A 19,488-nucleotide genomic window follows, 5' to 3' on the forward strand; every position below is an offset into this window, starting at 1 on the left:
AGCATCATACCCTCTAACTTCATCCATGTCAATGTAAATAGTAGTAGGTAGGTATTCATCCTCTGAAACACCTTCTTTAATATTTCTTAAAGTGGCCACCTGCTGGACATAAATTATTTCAGCTTTTGCACGTCTGAAAAAGTGTTTACTTCACCTTTGTTTTTGAGAGAGACAGATCTACTGGCTATGCAGTTCCAAGGTGTTTTCCTTCCACCACTTCACAAACGATGTCTTACTGACTTCTGGTGTCCATTGTTCCAGTGAGGTATCTGCTACCCTTCTCACCTTTGTTCAACTTAGCTCTTTTTAATGTCTTATCTCTACTTAACACATTCGATCTTTCCTCTAGCTTCTGAATACATAAAATAAAGTAACTGTTCTCATGGTTGTGTACAAATTGTAGCATCTGTGCAATTTCTGAGTCATTTCAACTGACTACTACAAATTTTATTTTCCTGTTTCTTTGCACTCCTGAAAATTTTTGACTGGATGCCGGATCTTGACTTTTACCTTTTGACTTTTACCTCGTTAGGCACTACATACTTTTGAATTCCTATAAACACTCTTGCACTTTGCTCTGGGATGCAATTATGTTACTATGAAAGAGTACAATCTTGGGTTTGCCTCTAAGTTTTCTCAGGCAGGATCAGAATCACATCTTAGTTCAGGGCTAAGTTAACCCCACCGTTAGGGCAAACCCTTCTCCACACTCTAGCCAAGGCCCAGGAAGGACACGTGTCCACTGCGGCTGGTGTGAGCAGGACCTTTTCGCACACTACCCTGAGTTCCAGCAAGTGTTCCTACTAATCCTTCTGAGGTGACCATATCCCAGCTGTGTCCTCACAAGCATGTGTACTTCACTAGGAGCTAAAGACTCAAGGACCCCTCTTCCTCCACAGGCTCCAGAGATCATTCTGTGCAGCTCTCTCAATGGGCTGCAGCTAGCAGCTCTGTCTCCTCAATCACACATCCTAGGGGCTCTGCCAGGGTTTCCACTCCCCACATTACTCCTTCCAGACAGTAATGGGGTGGGGGGGGGAATCATACACCTCCCACACTGGTTTTCCATTTTTCGAGGACTGCTGTTGTTCTTTGCCTGAAGTCTTGAAAACCACTGTCACATATGTTTTGTTTATTATCAAGTGTCATAGGCAGGAGAGTAAATCTGTCTTTTTGGTATTTATCTTAGCCAGAGCAAATCTTTCTTGATATTTTAAACTTAAGTTGTTAACAGTGTTAATACATTTTCTGGTAACAAATATACATATCTAACAATCATCTTTTATAAAGTTAACATTTTCTTCTATAAATGTATCTTACTCTTTCAATTCGAGTAATGATAAGTCATTATTTTTAATTTTCTAGTGGGATGAACAGCACTGCACTGACACCTTCACACACTTTCCCAAGGATAAAGTCCTCAGGAGAAACTGCCACAAAGACTTGATATTTTGCCAAAATGCCTTTTAAGAAGGTTGTATCACCTCTGACAAAAAACCTAAGTATTTCTTGATGTTTGCCAATTTGACAAATGGAACCTGTTCTTGATTTTGTATTAGTCTCTTTCCTCTGATGACTAGTAAATGTGAACACTTCCCTAAAGCACAAAGTATATATCAGCTGTCAGGTTCACTGGCCCACACGTATTTCTTATTTCCTTAACTACCTGGTCATGTTCTTTGCCTACTTTCCTATTAAGCTGATAGTCTTTTCCTTAATGATTTACAATTGCTCCTTATATAGCTATTAAACCTTTGATATATATGCTGTCAATACCATCCGCAAGTTGAATTTATTTTCAAGTACATTGAAGGTGGATTTTGACATACTGGAACTATATATACTCCAGTCAAAACAATGTTTTCCTTTATATCCTTAATCTTCATCCACCTAAGATCAAATACCCTTTTTTAATAATTTCATTTTTCTTAGATTTAAGTAATTAACCTGGCATTTATGTCTGTTTGCAATACGAGGCACAGATATAATTCCCTTCAAGTCATTTGATTCAATAACCCATCACTTCCCTACTGATAGAAAATGTTATCTTTACCATAAATTCACACACACACAGATGCACACATATACTCTCCTTTCTATCCTATATCTTCCTTAATGTCTAACAGCTACTTTAATGTTATGTACACCACCTCTCACAATATTGTAGATGTTTCAGGTTTTCTTTTTAACATTTGTGTATTTATTCTTGCAAGTGAACAAGTTCAAAAATACCCCTCCTAGAACTATGATCAAGACTATTTAAATTTGTGGATTAATTTAGAGACAATTCAGCTCTATGAAAAAAAAGTCTTTCATTTAGGAAGGGAAGTAGTCATTTATACCTTTCAGGAAAACCAACAGCAGCCCACATATTTTCTGCATATTTCTTGTCAGTTCCTTGAATTTTGTTATGTTAGTGCCACGGTGAATTGGATCTTGATCCTGATAGTTTCTGACTGACTTATGCTAATATACAGGAAACCTATGGATTTCTGTATATTTCTTTTTACCCAACCACTTTATCAAAGTGCACACACTTAGATAAGGGTTCCTAGGTTTACCCAAGAGGAGACTTATTAAAAACAAAGCCCCAGACTACATCTGAACAGAAAATGTAAGTGTGTTTAGGAAAGAGGGCAATGAGGTATCTTCATTACTGTACTTCTGACAAATTTTCTGGATGATCTTGACGCTCATCCATACTTAGGAAGTAGCAGGTTACACCACCAAATTTAAAGCTGAAGAACACTAATAGTCACAATACCCAGGAAGTTTTAGATGACTTCCCATATTAAAAACTCCTTAAGTGGGACACCTGGGTGGCTCATGACTGAGCGTCTGCCTTTGGCTCAGGTTGTGATCCCGGGGTCCTGTGATCAAGTCCCGCACTGGGCTCCCCACAGGGAGCCTGCTTCTCCCCCTGCCTGCGTCTCTGCCTCTCTCTGTGTCTCAAATAAATAAATAAATAAATAGGTAGGTAGGTAGATAAAATCTTATTTAAAAAGGAAAAATAAATTAAATAATAAATAATAAATAAAATAAAATTTAAAAATAAAAACTCCAGAAGCTACCACTGAAATAACCCCTCTAGACAGGGTTAGTATATCACAGAAATGTACCAAAAATGTAGTTATATTCAAAGAGACATCATACAAAATACCAGCTATAAAGATTTCATAAAACATTATATATATAAATAATTCTAAAAATATATTTATAATATATAAATAAATATATAACCTATATATTATAATCTGAATATAAATATAAATATAAATATAAATATAAATATATATAAATCTACTTGAGCTCTACACTCGGAAATTCCTGCAGAGTAAGTAAAGTATCTTAAAATTAAACTGTTCTTTGATGACACCAAAGACGACCTCTCTGGATCCATAAAATATTCCATCAACATGTTCCTCTGCAGAACAAGAAGTAGATCAATCAGTATTACTCCATAAAAACAGAAGAACTATACTACTGTGAAAACCATTAACAGCTATTATTTTGAGTTAAGATGGTAAACTGAACCACAAACCAACCCTAAGATATCCCAACATGCTTTACTAATATGAAAATCTAAGCCAACATCCCATCAATTCCACTGAGAAAGACCAAAAGAAATGGAGTAAGTATAAAGCATGAAGCATTCAAAATGGAAGACAGCTTGTCTTCTGCATCCATAAACTTTCACAGTGAAATGTTCTTTGAGTCCTGAATGCTAGAGGTCAGATAAGCAAAACTGTGCTCTAAGAGCAGGGCAGCAAATGTTTGTCAGAGATTTGAAGTCACTTCAAATGAAAGTAGTGACACTTTATAGAGTTCTGGACAAGACCCATCACAACCATATAGAGCCCTCACTCCCACATGGCTAACACACACACGTACACAGTGTCATCCAATCTCACAAGAACCCTAAAAATAAAGACTTACAGTTCATAAATGCTGCAACAGAGACTGAAAGTTAAATTTATTCAAAATCAGCTGGCTTTTAAGTAGTAGAGATGGAATTCAAACCTTTTTTCCCCTACTTTTATCACAGTGTTGTTTTCTACAATAGCATGCTTAGAATTTTTATTTTCAGCACATACTCTCATTTGTTATTTCACTTGGCTCCCACATTTCTACAAATTAGAAACAGAAATCATCCACCACATTCCCAAACGATGGAATAAGCTCAGCTAAAATGAATTATTGTATGTGAAATCACTTTGAAAATATAAAATACAAATACAAGGTGCCATTAAAAATATGTAAGTCACTAAGTTTCTGTCAGTACGAAGATCAAAATTATTTTTCTAACAGATTATAGAGAGCTGAAGAACAGGTCAATAACATGAATTATTTGTTCCAAGAAACAGAAAAGCAGAGAGAGAAGTATTTCACACACATCCAACCAGGTAACACAATTCAGAAATCTCAGGCACATCTTCTACTCAGCCCCTAGAAACTGGCCTGAAATATTTACCATCCACAGCCACAAGGAACAGTGGTTAGAGAGAAAGACAACCAAAAGCAAGAGAATGAGGAGACTCGACAAAGACACAAAAGAAGGTGCCATAAGTTCACCCCAGAAAAAAGATGAAGCAAGGGAGACAGGCCTATAGTCAACTGCCCAGGAACCCTGCTGATCCCCAAGTGCAAGTGAACAGGTACCAGCAGGGAACCACCAAACGGCAGCAGGGTGCCAATGAAAAGCAAACACAAGATAAGTCACTGGACAGTCTCCTGTCCTTCCAATTACTGCAATAATGTAAAAATACCACACAAAACTATTTTCAATGATCACAGTTACCAAGAGTACTAACTAAATATAAAAATGCTGTTCAATTATCATAATGGTTATTACAAATGTCTACATAAGTTACAAAAAAGAAACATGACTCCTTATAGCTATAGCCAGAAATATGGGGAAGGGGGCCTTTAAATGTCTTAAGACAACTGGGGAGACAAAGAATATCCTAGCCCATTAGAAACAAAAATATAGTTTTAATTTTTACTATAAAGTTCAAAGTGAACTTTACCTGAGTGACTGTGCCACTATGTTTTCACATATTGTCAGACAATGATTGACGCGGTCCTTCTTGGTAGCTGAGAGTTCTTTCTTTCTAAAAGAAAAAAAAAAAAAAAGGAAAAGAAGTGAACATGTGTTGTTAAATTATCCACTCCACTGATTTTCACACATCATCCATTCATTCTGCAGCACTTCTGGACCACCAGGAAGAAACCACATACTCCATGCTAGGGGGCAGGTGGGGTCAGCTCGGGGAGGTACAGATGAGCTCAACCAAAGGCTTTGTAAACTACATGACTCCATAGAAAAGTCAGGTGATGTCACACTGATGCACTTATTTTTCCTATTTTACAGGAGAAACTACAGTGCAAACAGTGACTCACCCGAGATTGAAACGATGGAGGGGGTACATGATTCAATGAAATATGACGTCATACCTACTCTTTCTACCACGTTGCCTGCACTGCTAGAAATCACACTGTTAACTGACTGCAGACCTCACAGTCCCTGTGGAGAGACTGACTGCTCCTACACCCACAGGCAGCTTAGAAGTGCTCTGAAGCCTCCCTATGAGGATGTCTGGAGCAAACACAAGGAGACAAACGTCCTGCCCAAGATCAGAGTAAAGGCACTTGCTTCCCACCCAAACTTGCAGCTTCAGATGCCTTCAGGGTATGCACCTTCAAAGCCAGGTATGATCCAAAGAGGAAGCCAAAAACTAAACTAGCTGAAGAACTACATTCAGCAAAGAATTTGAGTGTGGTTACTAGTACATGGTACTAACTAGAAACAACTAAACCAGAAGACCACTAGTTTTTGAAGGACTTATATTACCAAAGGCGGGGGGTGTGGGGGGTGGGGTGTGTGTTACCTATGAACTCCTGTGATTATGTAATCCCCAATGCAACCCTCAGGCTGCAAGGAACCTCAAGGAACAGGATATTACAGTCTGTACAAATCCAAGGAAGGCAAAGCCTCCAAAAGGCACATGAAATGTGGCTGAAGAAAAGGAACAAAGGAAGAGCCTCCACAGAGGGAAGCCAGAAGTCAAAACCAAAAACAGACAGGGCCCAAACAAGAAGAGAATCAGGGCCTGGGCAAGAAGTCTCCTTCGTGGTAAGTAGAGGGGGAAGCTTCCCAATGACTGGCCAACTAAAATCTGTTATTACAGGAACATGTGAGTGTGTCTTTCCCGCTGGTCTGTTTCCTAAATGGGACTTTCACTGGTAAGTTAATCCTGCAGCCTGCCTGCTAGACATCCACCCAAACACCAACCTCTCCATCATGGACACAGGCCCCCAGTTAGAAATTCCATTGCTCAGCCTCCCTGCAGGTAGGGAGGGACACACCCACCTTAGCTCTCACAGAAGAAATGAGAATGGAAGTGCTATGTGGAGCATCTGCCTCACTGGCTTACTTACCCTAGGTATCTATCTCCCCTTCTAGTTCCCTCCAATTGGAACAAATACGCCTAACATCCGGTTTTTGTACGGATAAAGACAAGAAGATTGCATAACAACAGGATGGAAGGAGACTGGGTCCCTCAGTGACCATGTGAAGCAGAGGACTGTCACCTCCATCCTCAGGAACCACCCACTCCTAAGGCACTATCATGGAAACAACCTAAATATCCTTCACCTGGTGGATGGATGCACAAACCCCGACAACCAAACAAGAGACTACTGCTTAGCAGTAAAAAGGAGCAAGCCACTAATACACACAAGGGTGAATCTCAAGGTACCAGATTCAAGATGACATAGCGGTGGGTTCCATCTCTGTGCTGTTCTGGAAGAGAAAAAACTATAGGAACAGCAAGTGATCCGCAATTTACAGGGGCTGGGGAGAGGAGAGGCAGCAAAGAGGCAGGGAAAGCTTGAGGGGCATTGAAACTGTGCTAACCCCAATTGTGGTAGTAGTTACACAGTGTAACGCATTGTCAAAGCTCACAGAGCTATATACTGCTCAGGGTACACTGTGCTATTTGTAAATTGTACCTTAAAGAAGAAAGTGCTATGAGAATTAAAACGTTCTTTTCTTTAAACCAACAGACTAAATTCTCCATTACAACAGCTTAGAGTTTGCCCAGTTTAAGACTGCCATAAAGAAAATTAAAGCATGGACCATTTTAAGCAATCAGGAAGCAAACTAACTTGCCTATCCATTACCTTTTGATTTCCAAAGTGAAAATATGCCCAAGGCCTTAAATGAACTGAATTCACATCCCAGGGTACTAGAAAAGAGTGAAAAAGTCACCAGCTTCACACTAATTACACATATGCTTAATGGAGAACTAGCCAGGCCAATGGAACATTCACCTTTTCAGAGTGACAGATACAAATACGAGTCTTAACAAGAACTCTGTCTCCCTCTTCATAAATGGAATAAACCGAAAGAATACACTGAGCAATAAAAAGCTGTTGCCCTTTGCCAGAACCTGAGCAAATGTTCATGAAACAAGCAAAAAGTCAAAAACAGAATATGGATCTCACCCAGGAAAATAAAAACACATTCTTCTGTTGTCTATTGCCCTCCTGCTCCCCCTCCAGGAGCAGGCTCCTGGTGGGGAAAGTCTGTCTCATTCCCCCGGGCTCCCTCCCCAGGCCCGGCAGACAGCCAGCTTCAGCCAGCCAGCCTGGGGGCACTCAATAACAACTGCTCCAGCAGTGGCCTCCCTAGGACACCAGAGCAAGGGCCACAGCATGTCTCTCCTACTAGGCACTCAGCACAACACCTATACTTCACAGATGTTCCGTAAAAAGCCGATAAAGAAATGGATAAATCAACATTTTCAGTAGAATAAGTGAAATACATATTAAAACTGACTCAAAAGTTCTTCAGTCTTACAGATAGGATTCAGAAAGATAAATGATATTTTAAACCTGAGTTTCTAGAACCAAGAGATAAAAAAAAAAAAAAAAGTAGAAACAGCAAAGCTTAAAGCAAAAGAACCCGTGGAGTGATCCCCAAATACTTGAACTCAAACCCTGCACGTAATTGAAGCTGAAGCCTGTGGAATCCCTCTGGCTATAATCTAGAAAATTGATCACAGGTCTCTTAACAGCACCATCGATGATTCTCATCATGAAAAAGAGGACAGTATACTTTGTTACAGTCAGCTAAGAAAAAAGCACGTTTTAAGTTTCTCTTCTTACCTGAGTCACAATAATTTCTTAGCAATGATTAAATTTTAATCTTTTCCACACCCAACAGACAGCCCAAGAATCACAAAATTCTGCAAGTAGACAAAGTTTTCAATGGTTGCTAAACTTGGCATTAAATTAAAAAAAAAATAGTAAGTACTTGTTTTGTGTGAGAAGCACAAACACAAACCATCTGATTGCTACCAAATATTTTAATTTCGTCCCATTTTTCTCAAATCCATTATTATTGCCAACATAGCTAAATGTGTGAAACTGACGCATTATCATTAAAGAATGACACAATTTTACTGCATCAAACTCCCAAAAATGCCTGCTTAAAAAGTCTGAGAAGTGTAACCAAAACCCTGTAAAAAGTACCTCTTCTTTTATCACACTGAAGAATACCCACATTTTAAAGTGCGGGATCAGACTTACCCTCAGCCCAACAAAGAGACATTTACCAAAACAATCAGAAAAGGGGAGAACAATCCTTCCAGTATTACCTACTGAAAGTGGTAAGCACACCGACCCAATGTACACAGCACAAGCCACTGCCCTTGAATGAATACTCCCAAACCAGGCCTAACCAAGCCCATTAGAACACAGCCTCAGGCTACTTTCCAGCCCCACATTCCCCAGTCTTCAGGGAATTCTGATCACTCAGATTAACTCAGTTGTTTAGGTTGTGCATCTTCAAACTCAATTCTTATACAGCCTATGGTCCCCACTTGAAATACCTCCTTCCTACTTTATTTTGTCCAATAAGCAAACTTGGAAATTTAGGAAAACCACAACTGCTTCATTCCCCCATGGGATTTAACTTGACTGATGAACCCATAGGTCAAACTGATTTGTTCTATGTGAAAAGTAATGGAACCGCCTTGTTCTAGGCAGACACTGGATGAACAGGGTAAGCAGTCCCCACTCTCCCCCAACTTTTGTAAACGTCATCATGTTAATTTCACCTTCAAAATGCAAACTAACTTCAGTTGGCTGCTCTTATGTACTGAAGCAATCTGCACAGAACCATACATTGGCAAGGAGGTGGAAAGAGGTAAGGCCTCCACAGGGCAGGGCACTATGACCCATTAAAACAATTACCAAAGAATTCATTCTAGGAAGGGGAATTCAAGCCCTCATCTAAATTCTTATTGTTAATATCATATTATTTTAAGACTATGGTTGAAAAATATGGTTCCAGGTTGAGGCCTGGCAGGGGAAAGGCCCAGAATCCAAAGGGACTTGAAAAACACTGCCTGTCTTTAGCTCTCCTGGCTCTTCATACTCCTTTTCCTTCATACTTTCCCACCCAGCAAGCAGGACTGAGGGCTCCCCAAACCCCTGACTCCTCGCCGCCACCACTTCACTTTCAGTAAGTACTGTATTAATGTGAGTGCTCCTAAAACATTAGGGCGCTCTCAAATTTTAAGAAGGAAGGGACACCAAAAGTTACTGTGGAATTATGTATCATACCTAATTTAAAAATAAAAGTGCTGTGGCTTAGGGGAACCAAGGACTCTAAGACTTCCCCAATCTACAATCTGTGTCATAGAAAAAGACCATTAAAATAAAGCCTTTCTTGGAGCACCTGAGTGGCTCAGTCAATTAAACATCCGGACTCTTGATTTTGGCTCATGTCTCAGGGAATCAAGCCATGTTGCGCTCTGTTCTCAGCACAGTCTGCTTGTCTCTCTCCCTCCCCCTGCTTGCTCTCTCTCTCTCTCTCTCAAAAATAAAATAAGGAGCGCCTGGGTGGCTCAGTCGGTTAAGTGTCTGCCTTTGGCTCAGGTCATGATCTCAGGGTCCTGGGATCAAGTCCCACCTTAGGCTCTCTACTCAACGGGGAGCCTGCTTCTCCCTCTCCTTCTCCCTCTGCCATTTCCCCTGCTTGTGCTCTCTGGCTCTCTCTCTGATAGATAGATAGATAGATAGATAGATAGATAGATAGATAGATAGATAGAATCTTTAAAAAATAAAAATAAAACCTTTACCAGGATCTAACTAAATACAGTAACAACCACTACCTGAAAAAGGTACATTTCAAAAAACCAATGTTAAGCTAAATGAAAAAAGCCTTTTCTTCACTCCTGTGTATGTGTTTAGTTCTATACAATTTTATCAGATGTGTAAGTCTATGGATCTACCACAGTAGAACATTTCCATCACCACAAGGGCCCCCCTCTTAGAGCCACAGCCACCTCCTGCCCCTCCTCCCTACTTACCACTAGCAATCACTCATCTAGTCTCCATTCCAAAAACCCTGCCATTTCAAAAATGATACATAAATAGAATTATAGTTTGTAGCCTTTCAGGATTTGGCTATTTTCAAGGACATGATTTCCTTAGGGAGTCACCTCAGTTGTGTCAAGTATCCAGAGCTGAGCAGTTTAACAATTCACCTGCCAAAGGACATCCAAACTGACTGCAGATTTTGAATATTATGAGTAAATCTACTATAAACACTTGTGTACAAATTCTTGTGTGAACAGAATTTTCATTTCTCTGGGATAAATGCTCAGGAGTACAACTGTCAAGTCAAATAGTAATTGTACATTCAGTTCTATAAGAAACTGCCAAACTTTTTGAGAGTAGCCATACCATTTTCTGTGCCCACCAGCAATGATTAAGTGACCAAGCCAGTTTTGTCTGTGCCAGCATTTGGTGCCGTCAAAGCGATCTTTCACAAACATAAATTAGATCACCTGTTTTACCACACAAGTATGCATCTGGGCAGAGTAAAGTCCAAAGGACTAGTGACATTAGTGCACAAAGCCCAATTTGGTTGACCCTCATCTCTGTAACCTCGCGTCCCTAATTCTGCCCTTCATTTTGCTGCAGCTACCAGCCTCCTTACTACTCCCTCAAGTATGGGACACACACTCAGTTTTCTGTTCCTTCTCCCTGGATCTCTTCTTCCAGATATCCAACCATTCTGCTCCAGCAGAACCTTCTCAATGCACTTTATACCCTAAATAAAAGTGCACACCTCTTCTCCCCCTTATTCTGTTTTGTTTTTTCTCCCCATAGTATTCAACACCGTTGGTCTTACTGCTGTAGCCCCAGGGCCCAAAACAGGGCCTGGCACAAAACCAGCACTTGGTTGAAAGGACTCCTTCCAGGTCATCAAGTTCAGTTCCCCACTTAAGACCCCATTCCCAGAAACTGGGGGCTCTTCATGCCCACCGCAGCTCATGCATCAGGGTTACAAAAGCTTTGGGGCTACACAAATGCTCAATGGCCCTGGGCCAGAGAAGTGACTGCCTCAGCTACATCTGGACACAGAGAAGCAGCCCAAGTCTTCCCTCCCAAATGCTGACAGCATTGTTAACAACAGAGCCTGACCAGCTACAGAGGGGGGTTTACAAGCTTCAGTGTGCACACAGATTGCTCACAGAACGTGTCAATATGCAGACTCTGATTCAGTATGTCTCAGGTGGGGAAAAGATTCTGTATTCCTTATAAGCTCACAAGTGACAGCAAACTGCTGGCCCTGAGACCACACTTTGAGCAGCAAGAATCTATGGCAGATCATGTCTCTAACACATATTCTAGTACATGAGCTGATTCAATTCTAAGACTCACAACAATAAACAATGTCTTATACGGTGTTTTATTTTTCCTTGTCTGAATAAGACTAAATGTCTTGCCGGTAGACCCACTCCAAGGTAGTTCACCAGATGGCTGGCTCACTTTCAAGAACTAGAAGTAATGGGGGTGGGGACTCTACTTAGTCATCAGTCCATGTGAAAGCCAGGACAATGTGAAACCTCCCCCTTTACAGCTCCAAAAGCCCTATTAAAAAAAGAAATTCCGGTCAATGTACGAACTGTCATTGAATTATACACTTTAAAATGGTTCATTTTATGTTATGTGAATTTCATCTCCAAATAAATAAATAAACAAGAAATTCTACACTATTACACAGCAATTAGGAAAAATTAAATGTACCCCTAGGGAACAATGTCTGCAATATACTGCTCTATGAGAAATACAGGGCCATCTCAGTCATCTCAAAAACAAGGACACATTTAAATGCTTGAATATGAATCTAAAAATCAGAGAAGATGACAAGAGAAGTTTAATAATTATTATTTTTAGGGAATAAGACTAGGATAGACTGGGAGGAGGGCTTTGTTTTTCATCTTGTGCTGTTTGAAAATGTTTTATGATATATATGTTTAACTTTCATAATTTTTTAAACTAGTTAATAGAAAGTAACCAGAAAAGAAATGCCTCACAAAAGCTGTCCCACATATTTAATCTAGGGGCAGGTAAACTACAGCCAGCCTGTTTTGGGACCTAAGAAATGTTTTCACACTTTTAAATGGTTGATAATAATAATAATATTTCATGACATATGAAAATCACAGGAGATTCAAATTTCAATGTCATTAATAAAATGTTACTGGAACATACCTACACTCATTCATTTACATATTGCCTCCGGCTGCTTCTATTCTACCATGGCAGAGCTAAATAATTGCAACAGACACCATGCCCACAAAGCCTTAAAAAGGCCCACTATCTGACCCTTTACATAAAAACTTTGCCAATGTTCATAAATCGGGAATAATATTGTTAAGGTGCCAATACTTCCCAAATTGATCTACTACAGATTCAGTGCAATCTCTATCAGAATCCTACCTGGCTTCTTTGTGGAAGGTGACAATCAGACCTTACAACCATATAGAAATGTATGGGGCCCAGTAGAGCCAAAACTATCTTAAAAAAAGAACAAAGCTGGAGGCTCAAATTTCATTAGTTGAAATTGTGATTTAAAAAACTATAATAAGGCAGCCCGGAGGGCTCAGCGGTTTAGCACCACGTTTCACCCAGGTGTGATCCTGGAGACCAGGAAGTGAGTCCCACATCGGGTTCCCAGCATGAAGCCTGCTTCTCCCTCTGCCTGTATCTCTGCCTGCCTCTCTCTGCCTCTGTGTGTGTGTGTGTGTGTGTGTGTGTGTGTGTGTGTGTGTCTCTCATGAATAAATAAAATCTTTAAAAAAAAAAGTAAAATAAATGAAATTTAAAAAACTATAGTAATCAAGACTTATAGAATTAGTAGAGAAGAGACATTTACATCAAGGGAATAGAAAGTCCAGAAATAAATCTGTACGTTTATTGGCTATTAATTTTTAACAAGGGTGCCAATATAAGTCAATGGGGAAAGAAGAATCTCTTCAATAAATGGTGCTGGGACAACTGGACATCCACATGAAAAGAATGAAGCTGGACCCTTACCTTACACCATATATAAAAATTAACTCAAAATGGATCAGACTTAAATGTAAAACTCTAAAATTCTTAGAAGAAAACATAAGAGTCATACATCTCTGTGACTTTGAATTAGGCCAAGAGTTTCATAGATATGACACTGAAAGCACAGCAACCAAAGACAAAATAAAAACTGGACTTCAAAATTGAAGACTTTTGTGCTTTCAAAGGACACTACCAAGATGAAGAGACAATCCACAAAAAAGAAGAATGTTTTAAAAATCATGTATCTGATAAGGGTCCAGTGTCCAGAATATATAAAGAATGCTGTCGATTCTACAAAAAAAGGACAAATAACTTTAAAAAATGAGAAAGAATGAGGACTAGGGCTTACAAATTAAGAATAAGAAAGTGTGGGGTGCCTGGCTGGCTCAGACAGTAGAGCGTGCACCTCTTGATCTCAGGGTCGTGAGTTCGAGTCCCACATTCGGTGGAGGGAAGGGAGGAGGGAAGAAGAAGGAAGCGCCCAGGTCCCTCATCTCGTTCAGCCTCCTTAGACTCTTCGTCTTGTAATAAACTCTGTAATAAAGCTGCCGTTTCAGCTACTGCAGCAGGGTTTCCCATTATTTGCAGCTAAATATATCCTGACTGAAAACATCAGCCTCAGCTAAATCACCTCACACTTAGCAGAGAGGAACAAGTCCTGTTGGTTCTACCTTCAAAATTCAGTCACCTTTTACCTTGCCACTGAGAGGATCACGACAGAATCCACCACCATTTCTCACGGATCACTTTAATATCTTCCTAACTGGTTTCCTGCTTCGGCCCATGCTCCCCTTCGTTCTGTCCTCAACCACGATTCATGTAAAATGGAACTCAAATCCTGCCACTCCTTTCACCAAGCCCTGCAATGACTTCCCATCTCACCTAGAATAAACACCAACGTCTTTAATCCACCTACAAGCAAGGGCCTACTCATCTGGTATGGCTCTCTCTCTTCTTCTTGGAGAGAAGGAGAGTCTCCCCCTCTAACTAATTCACCCAACCAAACCAACCTCCTTGGTATTCCTCACACAGGGGGCCTCTAGACCTGCCTGCTAGCCCAGAATGCCCCCTCCCTACACCTTAGTGGCTATATCTTTAACGTTCTTCAAGTGTTTGTTTACTCAAGAGCCACAGTCTCCATGGTCCTTCCCTGGACATTCTACCTAAAATGTCAACCCCTTATCAGTACTAACATTTCCAACTTCCTTTCCCTGCTTTGCTCTTCCTCCTTCACTTATCACTACCTAACACACTTTAGATTATATTTTACTTATCCATCTTGTTTATTTTCTATGTCCCTCTCTAAGATGAAACCTCCACAAGGGCAGAGCTTTATCTGTTGATTGCTGCAGCCCTGCAACTATTAGCACAGAGGCATACATTAGATGCTCAGTAAATATTTATCGATGGATGAATAACTAAAGTCAGGTGGAAACCAGGTGGGAATCTGAAGGACAGTAAGAAAAGCACTAAACACAAATGTCAACTATCTCATAATAGAGTTAGGACCGTCCCCACCTCTGGCACTCCCCTGCATGCCAGCCCTGCTGAGATTCTAGCCGGTCCCCTCCCACAACCCCAGCATCCCTGCATCCTACATGCTGAGCAGCAAGCAGGCACTAAAGCCCACGCATGGCTGTGACACTACAGCTCCACACAACAGAAGAGAACCATAAAAATAGAACAGATACTTTCTAAATCATTTTTGGACAATCCTGCTTTGGGGAATGGATTTTTCAGCTGAAGCACCTGAACAGAAATGCCAGGATCCAAACTTGTAAGCAGAGTCTGTTACTCAAAATTCATAAATTTCTACTTTCTCAACAGCAAAGTGCCTACAAATATGATATTTATGTATTTTATTTAAAATAACTACTATTAGGCCCATCAATGTAGTTGATTTCAGAGCATGCTAGGAAGCTTTAAAAGTTACTACTCTGAAATATTTCTATTTTAAATAACTCGAAATCTCTCTTCATGTATCCATGGGTTCTATCTGTAAGGGTACAGAAGGAAGAAGTTTAAGAGAGCTTGCCTCTGGGAACACAGTTAGGTACTCAGGAGAAACAGACGGAAGAGAGACATTTTAATTATTATATTTTTGTAATTCAAGAATTTGCATCATGGGAGTGTACTATTTACATGAAAATAATAAATTACGCTTTTTAAATAAGTCAATCACATATGACCTTAAAATAGGGTAATAAAACAACATCTATCTACTTTTGCAAGGGCAGTTTTAGAAAAAAAAAAAACCTACTTTATACCCATATTTTGAAGATAAACAAATTCAGATTCTGTCAAATCAGTGTAAGAAACAGATGGCATATTTTTAGACTGACCAAGTATTTGAACAAGCCTACAGTGACAGCAGTAAGGTCTCCCTTCCCACCCAAAGCCCTCCCTCCTTAACGCTTCCTGTTATACAAGACCCATGCAATGTGTGAACTTCCATGACATCTACCTCCTAGAGAGAGGCAGTCCAATAAAAGTCTGGGATGAATTATGATGATAAATTACCTGATGTAGAAAGAACTCAAATTATTTTTTAAGTATTTTTTTTCTCGAAGCATCCAAACAGGTTTTTCACCTCTTAGAAGAAAAATTAATTTACTTCTAAAGTCTATCCTAACAGCCAAGTCAACATCACTCCCCAAGTCATTTTCTAATTGAACTCTCAAGACATGGCAAGGACCACGTCAGAAACACAAAGAATAAAAAAACACTACTAAAATTGAACGTGACATTATAAAGGGGCTGCCCCTTGGAAACTGTCCTCATTAAATGCCACCACGCATCCAGATGGCAAACCCAGACGCCGGGGGAGAGAGGCCCGGACCGCCGCCGAGCACTCCCGCACTCCCGAGCTCACGGAGCCCGGGGAAAGTACCTGGGTTCCGCCGGCAGGAGCGGTCTCCAGGCACGAGCAGCAGAGACCCCTAGCTTCCAAACAGTAGCACGCAGGCGTCTCCAGCGAAGGAAACAGGAGCCACCCACAGGGACCGCAGGCAAGCCGAACTCCGAGCTGGTGTAATGCACATCATTCCTCCCCCAGCGCTGAACCTCCCTCTCGGCAACGGGTTGTTTTTATTGCCAAGTGAACACAGGCAATAAACTTCAGGCGACTCTTCCTAATAATGACCTTCTAAGCAGCTCACCACTTCCTTGGGTCTGCAAACCAGCTTGAGCTTAGACACGCGAGCGGATCTCCTCCTGATGCCAGCGGACACGCCTCGGGAGGATGCGGGAAGGCAGCCTCGAGGCGCAGAGAAGAGCCCCGCGGCGCCGGGGCCGCACTCCCGCGCCCTCCCCGCCCCCGGCGGCCTGAAGGCATGATGTCACCGCTCTCCCCCCGCCCCACCCCCCGCGCTCGCTCCCAAGCCCGGCTCGCGGCGGGGTGTCCGGCGCCCGCGCTCCTTCCTCTCAGGGACGCCCAGGGGGAAGGGAAGCGGCGGCCTCGGCTATCCAAGTTCTGCCCACAGCACAGCCCGTTTCGTGCAGATACAAAGCAGCAAGTTCCTCCCCTAACTTCGCACGCCGGGAAAGGCGGGGGGCCGAGGCCGTGCCCGCCTCGGTGCCCTCGGGGGCGGCCGGCGAGCCCGAGTCCGCCTGCCGAGGGGCGCAGACACCCCCGGGGCCGGGTCTGGCCGCAGGACGGGCGGCGGTGCGCGCCCGGGGTTCGGGGAGCCGCGGGGCCGGGGTCTGCAGGGGCGCCGCAGCCCCCCGCCGTCGCGGGGCCGGAACTGCCGCGAGGCGGTACTCACGGTCGGTGCAGCGGCTCTTCGGCCACCGCCGGGCCCGGGGGCGGCGGCGGCGGGGGCGGCGGGGGCGGCTGCGGTAGCGGCGGCTGCGCCTGCGGCAGCGGCTGAGGAGGCTGAGGAGGTGGCGGCGGCGGAGGCTGCTGCTGCTGCTGTTGCTGCTGCTGCTGGAAGGACTTGAGGGACTCGAAGGCCTTCATCAGCTTTTCCAGGGTCGCCATGGCGGCCTCCCGTCCCGCGGGGACAGCCCCCCGAGCCCTCGAGCCGACCGGCGGCGGCGCTCAGCAACGCGGCAATGAATGGGGCTCGAGGCCGCGGACATGAGCGGAACCAAGGAGCCCGGCCATCTTGGACCCGTCCCGGCAGCCCCCGCGGCCGTGCGTCTCTCGACGCTGCGCCGGCGGGGCGGGGCCAGGGCGGCGGGATTGACAGCCCGGGGCGGAGACCTCTGCCAATGGCCGGCCTAAGCGCCGGCCTAAGCGCCGCCTGCCCCTCCCGCGCCCGCCCGCTCGGCTCCCAGCACCGCCGCGCGGCTGAGATCACAGCCCCACTTTCCGGTGGGGGCGGGGCGGGGCCCGGCGGGGCGGAGGATGGGGGCGGGGCCGGGGCGGGGCAAAGAGGGCGGACGAGGCAGGGGACGCGGCGGGGAAGCACCTGCGGCGGGAGGGGCGGGGCGGAGGAGGTAGGGCGCAGGGTGGGGGCGGGCAGTGAGGCGGGGCAGAGAGGACGGGGGCGGGCGGGGGGCGGGACAAAGAGGGCGGGCGTGGCAGGGGGCGCGGCGGTGAGGCACCTGGGGCGGGAACGGCTGGGCGCGCCAGGCAGAGGATGGGGGGGGGGCAGGGGGCGGGGCAGAGGTGACCGGGCGGGGGGTGAGGCACGGCGAGGCGGGGAGGGGAGGGGAGGGCCTAGGACAGGCACCCGGTAGAAACCTGCCGGGTCAGTGCCTGCAGCCCGCAGAGTCTGTGGCTGGTGCCACGAGCAGCCACTTAGACCCCAGAGGCGCCACGCATAGCAATGATGGCCCAACCCTAACGGGTTCGCTTGGAGGAGAAGACCCTTGCTCCACAGAGGTCTGCAGGGCACCTCCTGCTTAGGGTGGGTAGGCTCTGAGAAGGGTCCTGGGCTCCAGAGCCCCACTCCTTGGAGGCGAGGAAGTGAGCCAGCAGAGGACCACAGAGGGCGGTGGCGCATCAGGGGGCACCCTGCCTGGCAGGGAGTGGGTTGGCCCCAGAGAGAGTTGCCTGGGGAGGGGAGAAGGGACGGGGGTTGATGCATGCACTATGAACCCTCCCGATCCCACTCTGCCCACAGGCCACAACTCCACCTTCTCTCATCGCCAGTCAGTTGTCCCAAGTGGTCAGATAAAGGGAAGCCCAGCGGCACCACAGAAGCATTGCCCCTGAGGGGAGAACGACAGGACCCCCCCCCTTCAGGGAAAGGACATCAGAGAATGTGCCCCCAGCCTGGAGGGCCTAGTTCCCTGAAGTTAATAATGAGGTGTGTACCAGGTCTCAGGCATGGCAGGCCACAGCGGCCAGGCTCCAAGTGTCGGGTGCTGTGGTCTGCAGACATTAAGACAGCCAGGTGACCCCTTCCTGATATTCATGATATCCATGCCTTCGTATGATCAGATCCCCTTGAGTGTGGCCTGAACCTGTCGTCACATGCTTGTAACCAACTAAGTAAGGCAAAAGTGGCACTCGATGGGTACCAGGATGTAAGCCACATCCTGGCGTGATGGAGCTGGAAGGAGCCAGGGCCCAGAGGAGTGGGTGGAGGTGCCATTCCAGCCTGGTCAGATGAGAATCTGTGAGAGAGAAATAGGATTCTATTTGCTTAAACTACCATTGCTTTGGATCACTCTGTTTCTATTGCTTCTAAATCAAATTCTAACCAGTCCAGAGCAGATGAGTCATGAGACCTTATTTGCCCACAGCAGATCGTGGCCGCTTCAACCAGGGCAGGAAGTCATCTGGCCCAAAACTTACCATAACCCAGGCAGGATATCTTACAAGAAAGCCTTATAGAAAGGGACTGTCACAAAGGCAGATTTTCTAAGTTCAGAGAAAAGTTTGGCAGAGTACAAACCAGAGCCATTTTAGGTAAACACAGCTGGGTGGGCACTTTGGCCTGGTGTCTCCAAAGCGTTAAACACAGGCAGAGTCCCTGAACAGCAATGACACTTCAGTAATTCACTAGGAAAACAGTCACGTGCATGTGAGCACGTTGATTGTTACAGCAACATAGTGATGACATAAGCATGGGATAGAGTGGACAGTGAAACGAATCGAGGGGCATCCACACGATGGGAAGC

At 44.2% G+C, this 19,488-nt stretch overlaps 1 protein-coding gene across 3 annotated transcripts in view; it reads right to left on the bottom strand.

Annotated features, from left to right (window-relative positions):
* HTT (huntingtin) overlaps positions 1-17,551 on the bottom strand; it is a 144,450-nt gene extending 126,899 nt beyond the window's left edge. For all 3 annotated transcript variants that reach the window (XM_049108566.1, XM_025437992.3, XM_025437991.3), the window contains exons 1-2: positions 17,181-17,551; positions 5,028-5,111 (exon numbers count right to left, since the gene is read on the bottom strand). In XM_049108566.1, the coding sequence (XP_048964523.1) occupies positions 5,028-5,111; positions 17,181-17,395 (299 nt within the window). In that variant the 5' untranslated portion in view covers positions 17,396-17,551. The remainder of the gene's footprint in view (positions 1-5,027; positions 5,112-17,180) is intronic.
* Between the last annotated feature and the right edge of the window lie 1,937 nt (positions 17,552-19,488).

The sequence above is a fragment of the Canis lupus genome, chromosome 3 (assembly GCF_003254725.2).
Source record: "Canis lupus dingo isolate Sandy chromosome 3, ASM325472v2, whole genome shotgun sequence".
NCBI lineage: Eukaryota > Metazoa > Chordata > Mammalia > Carnivora > Canidae > Canis > Canis lupus.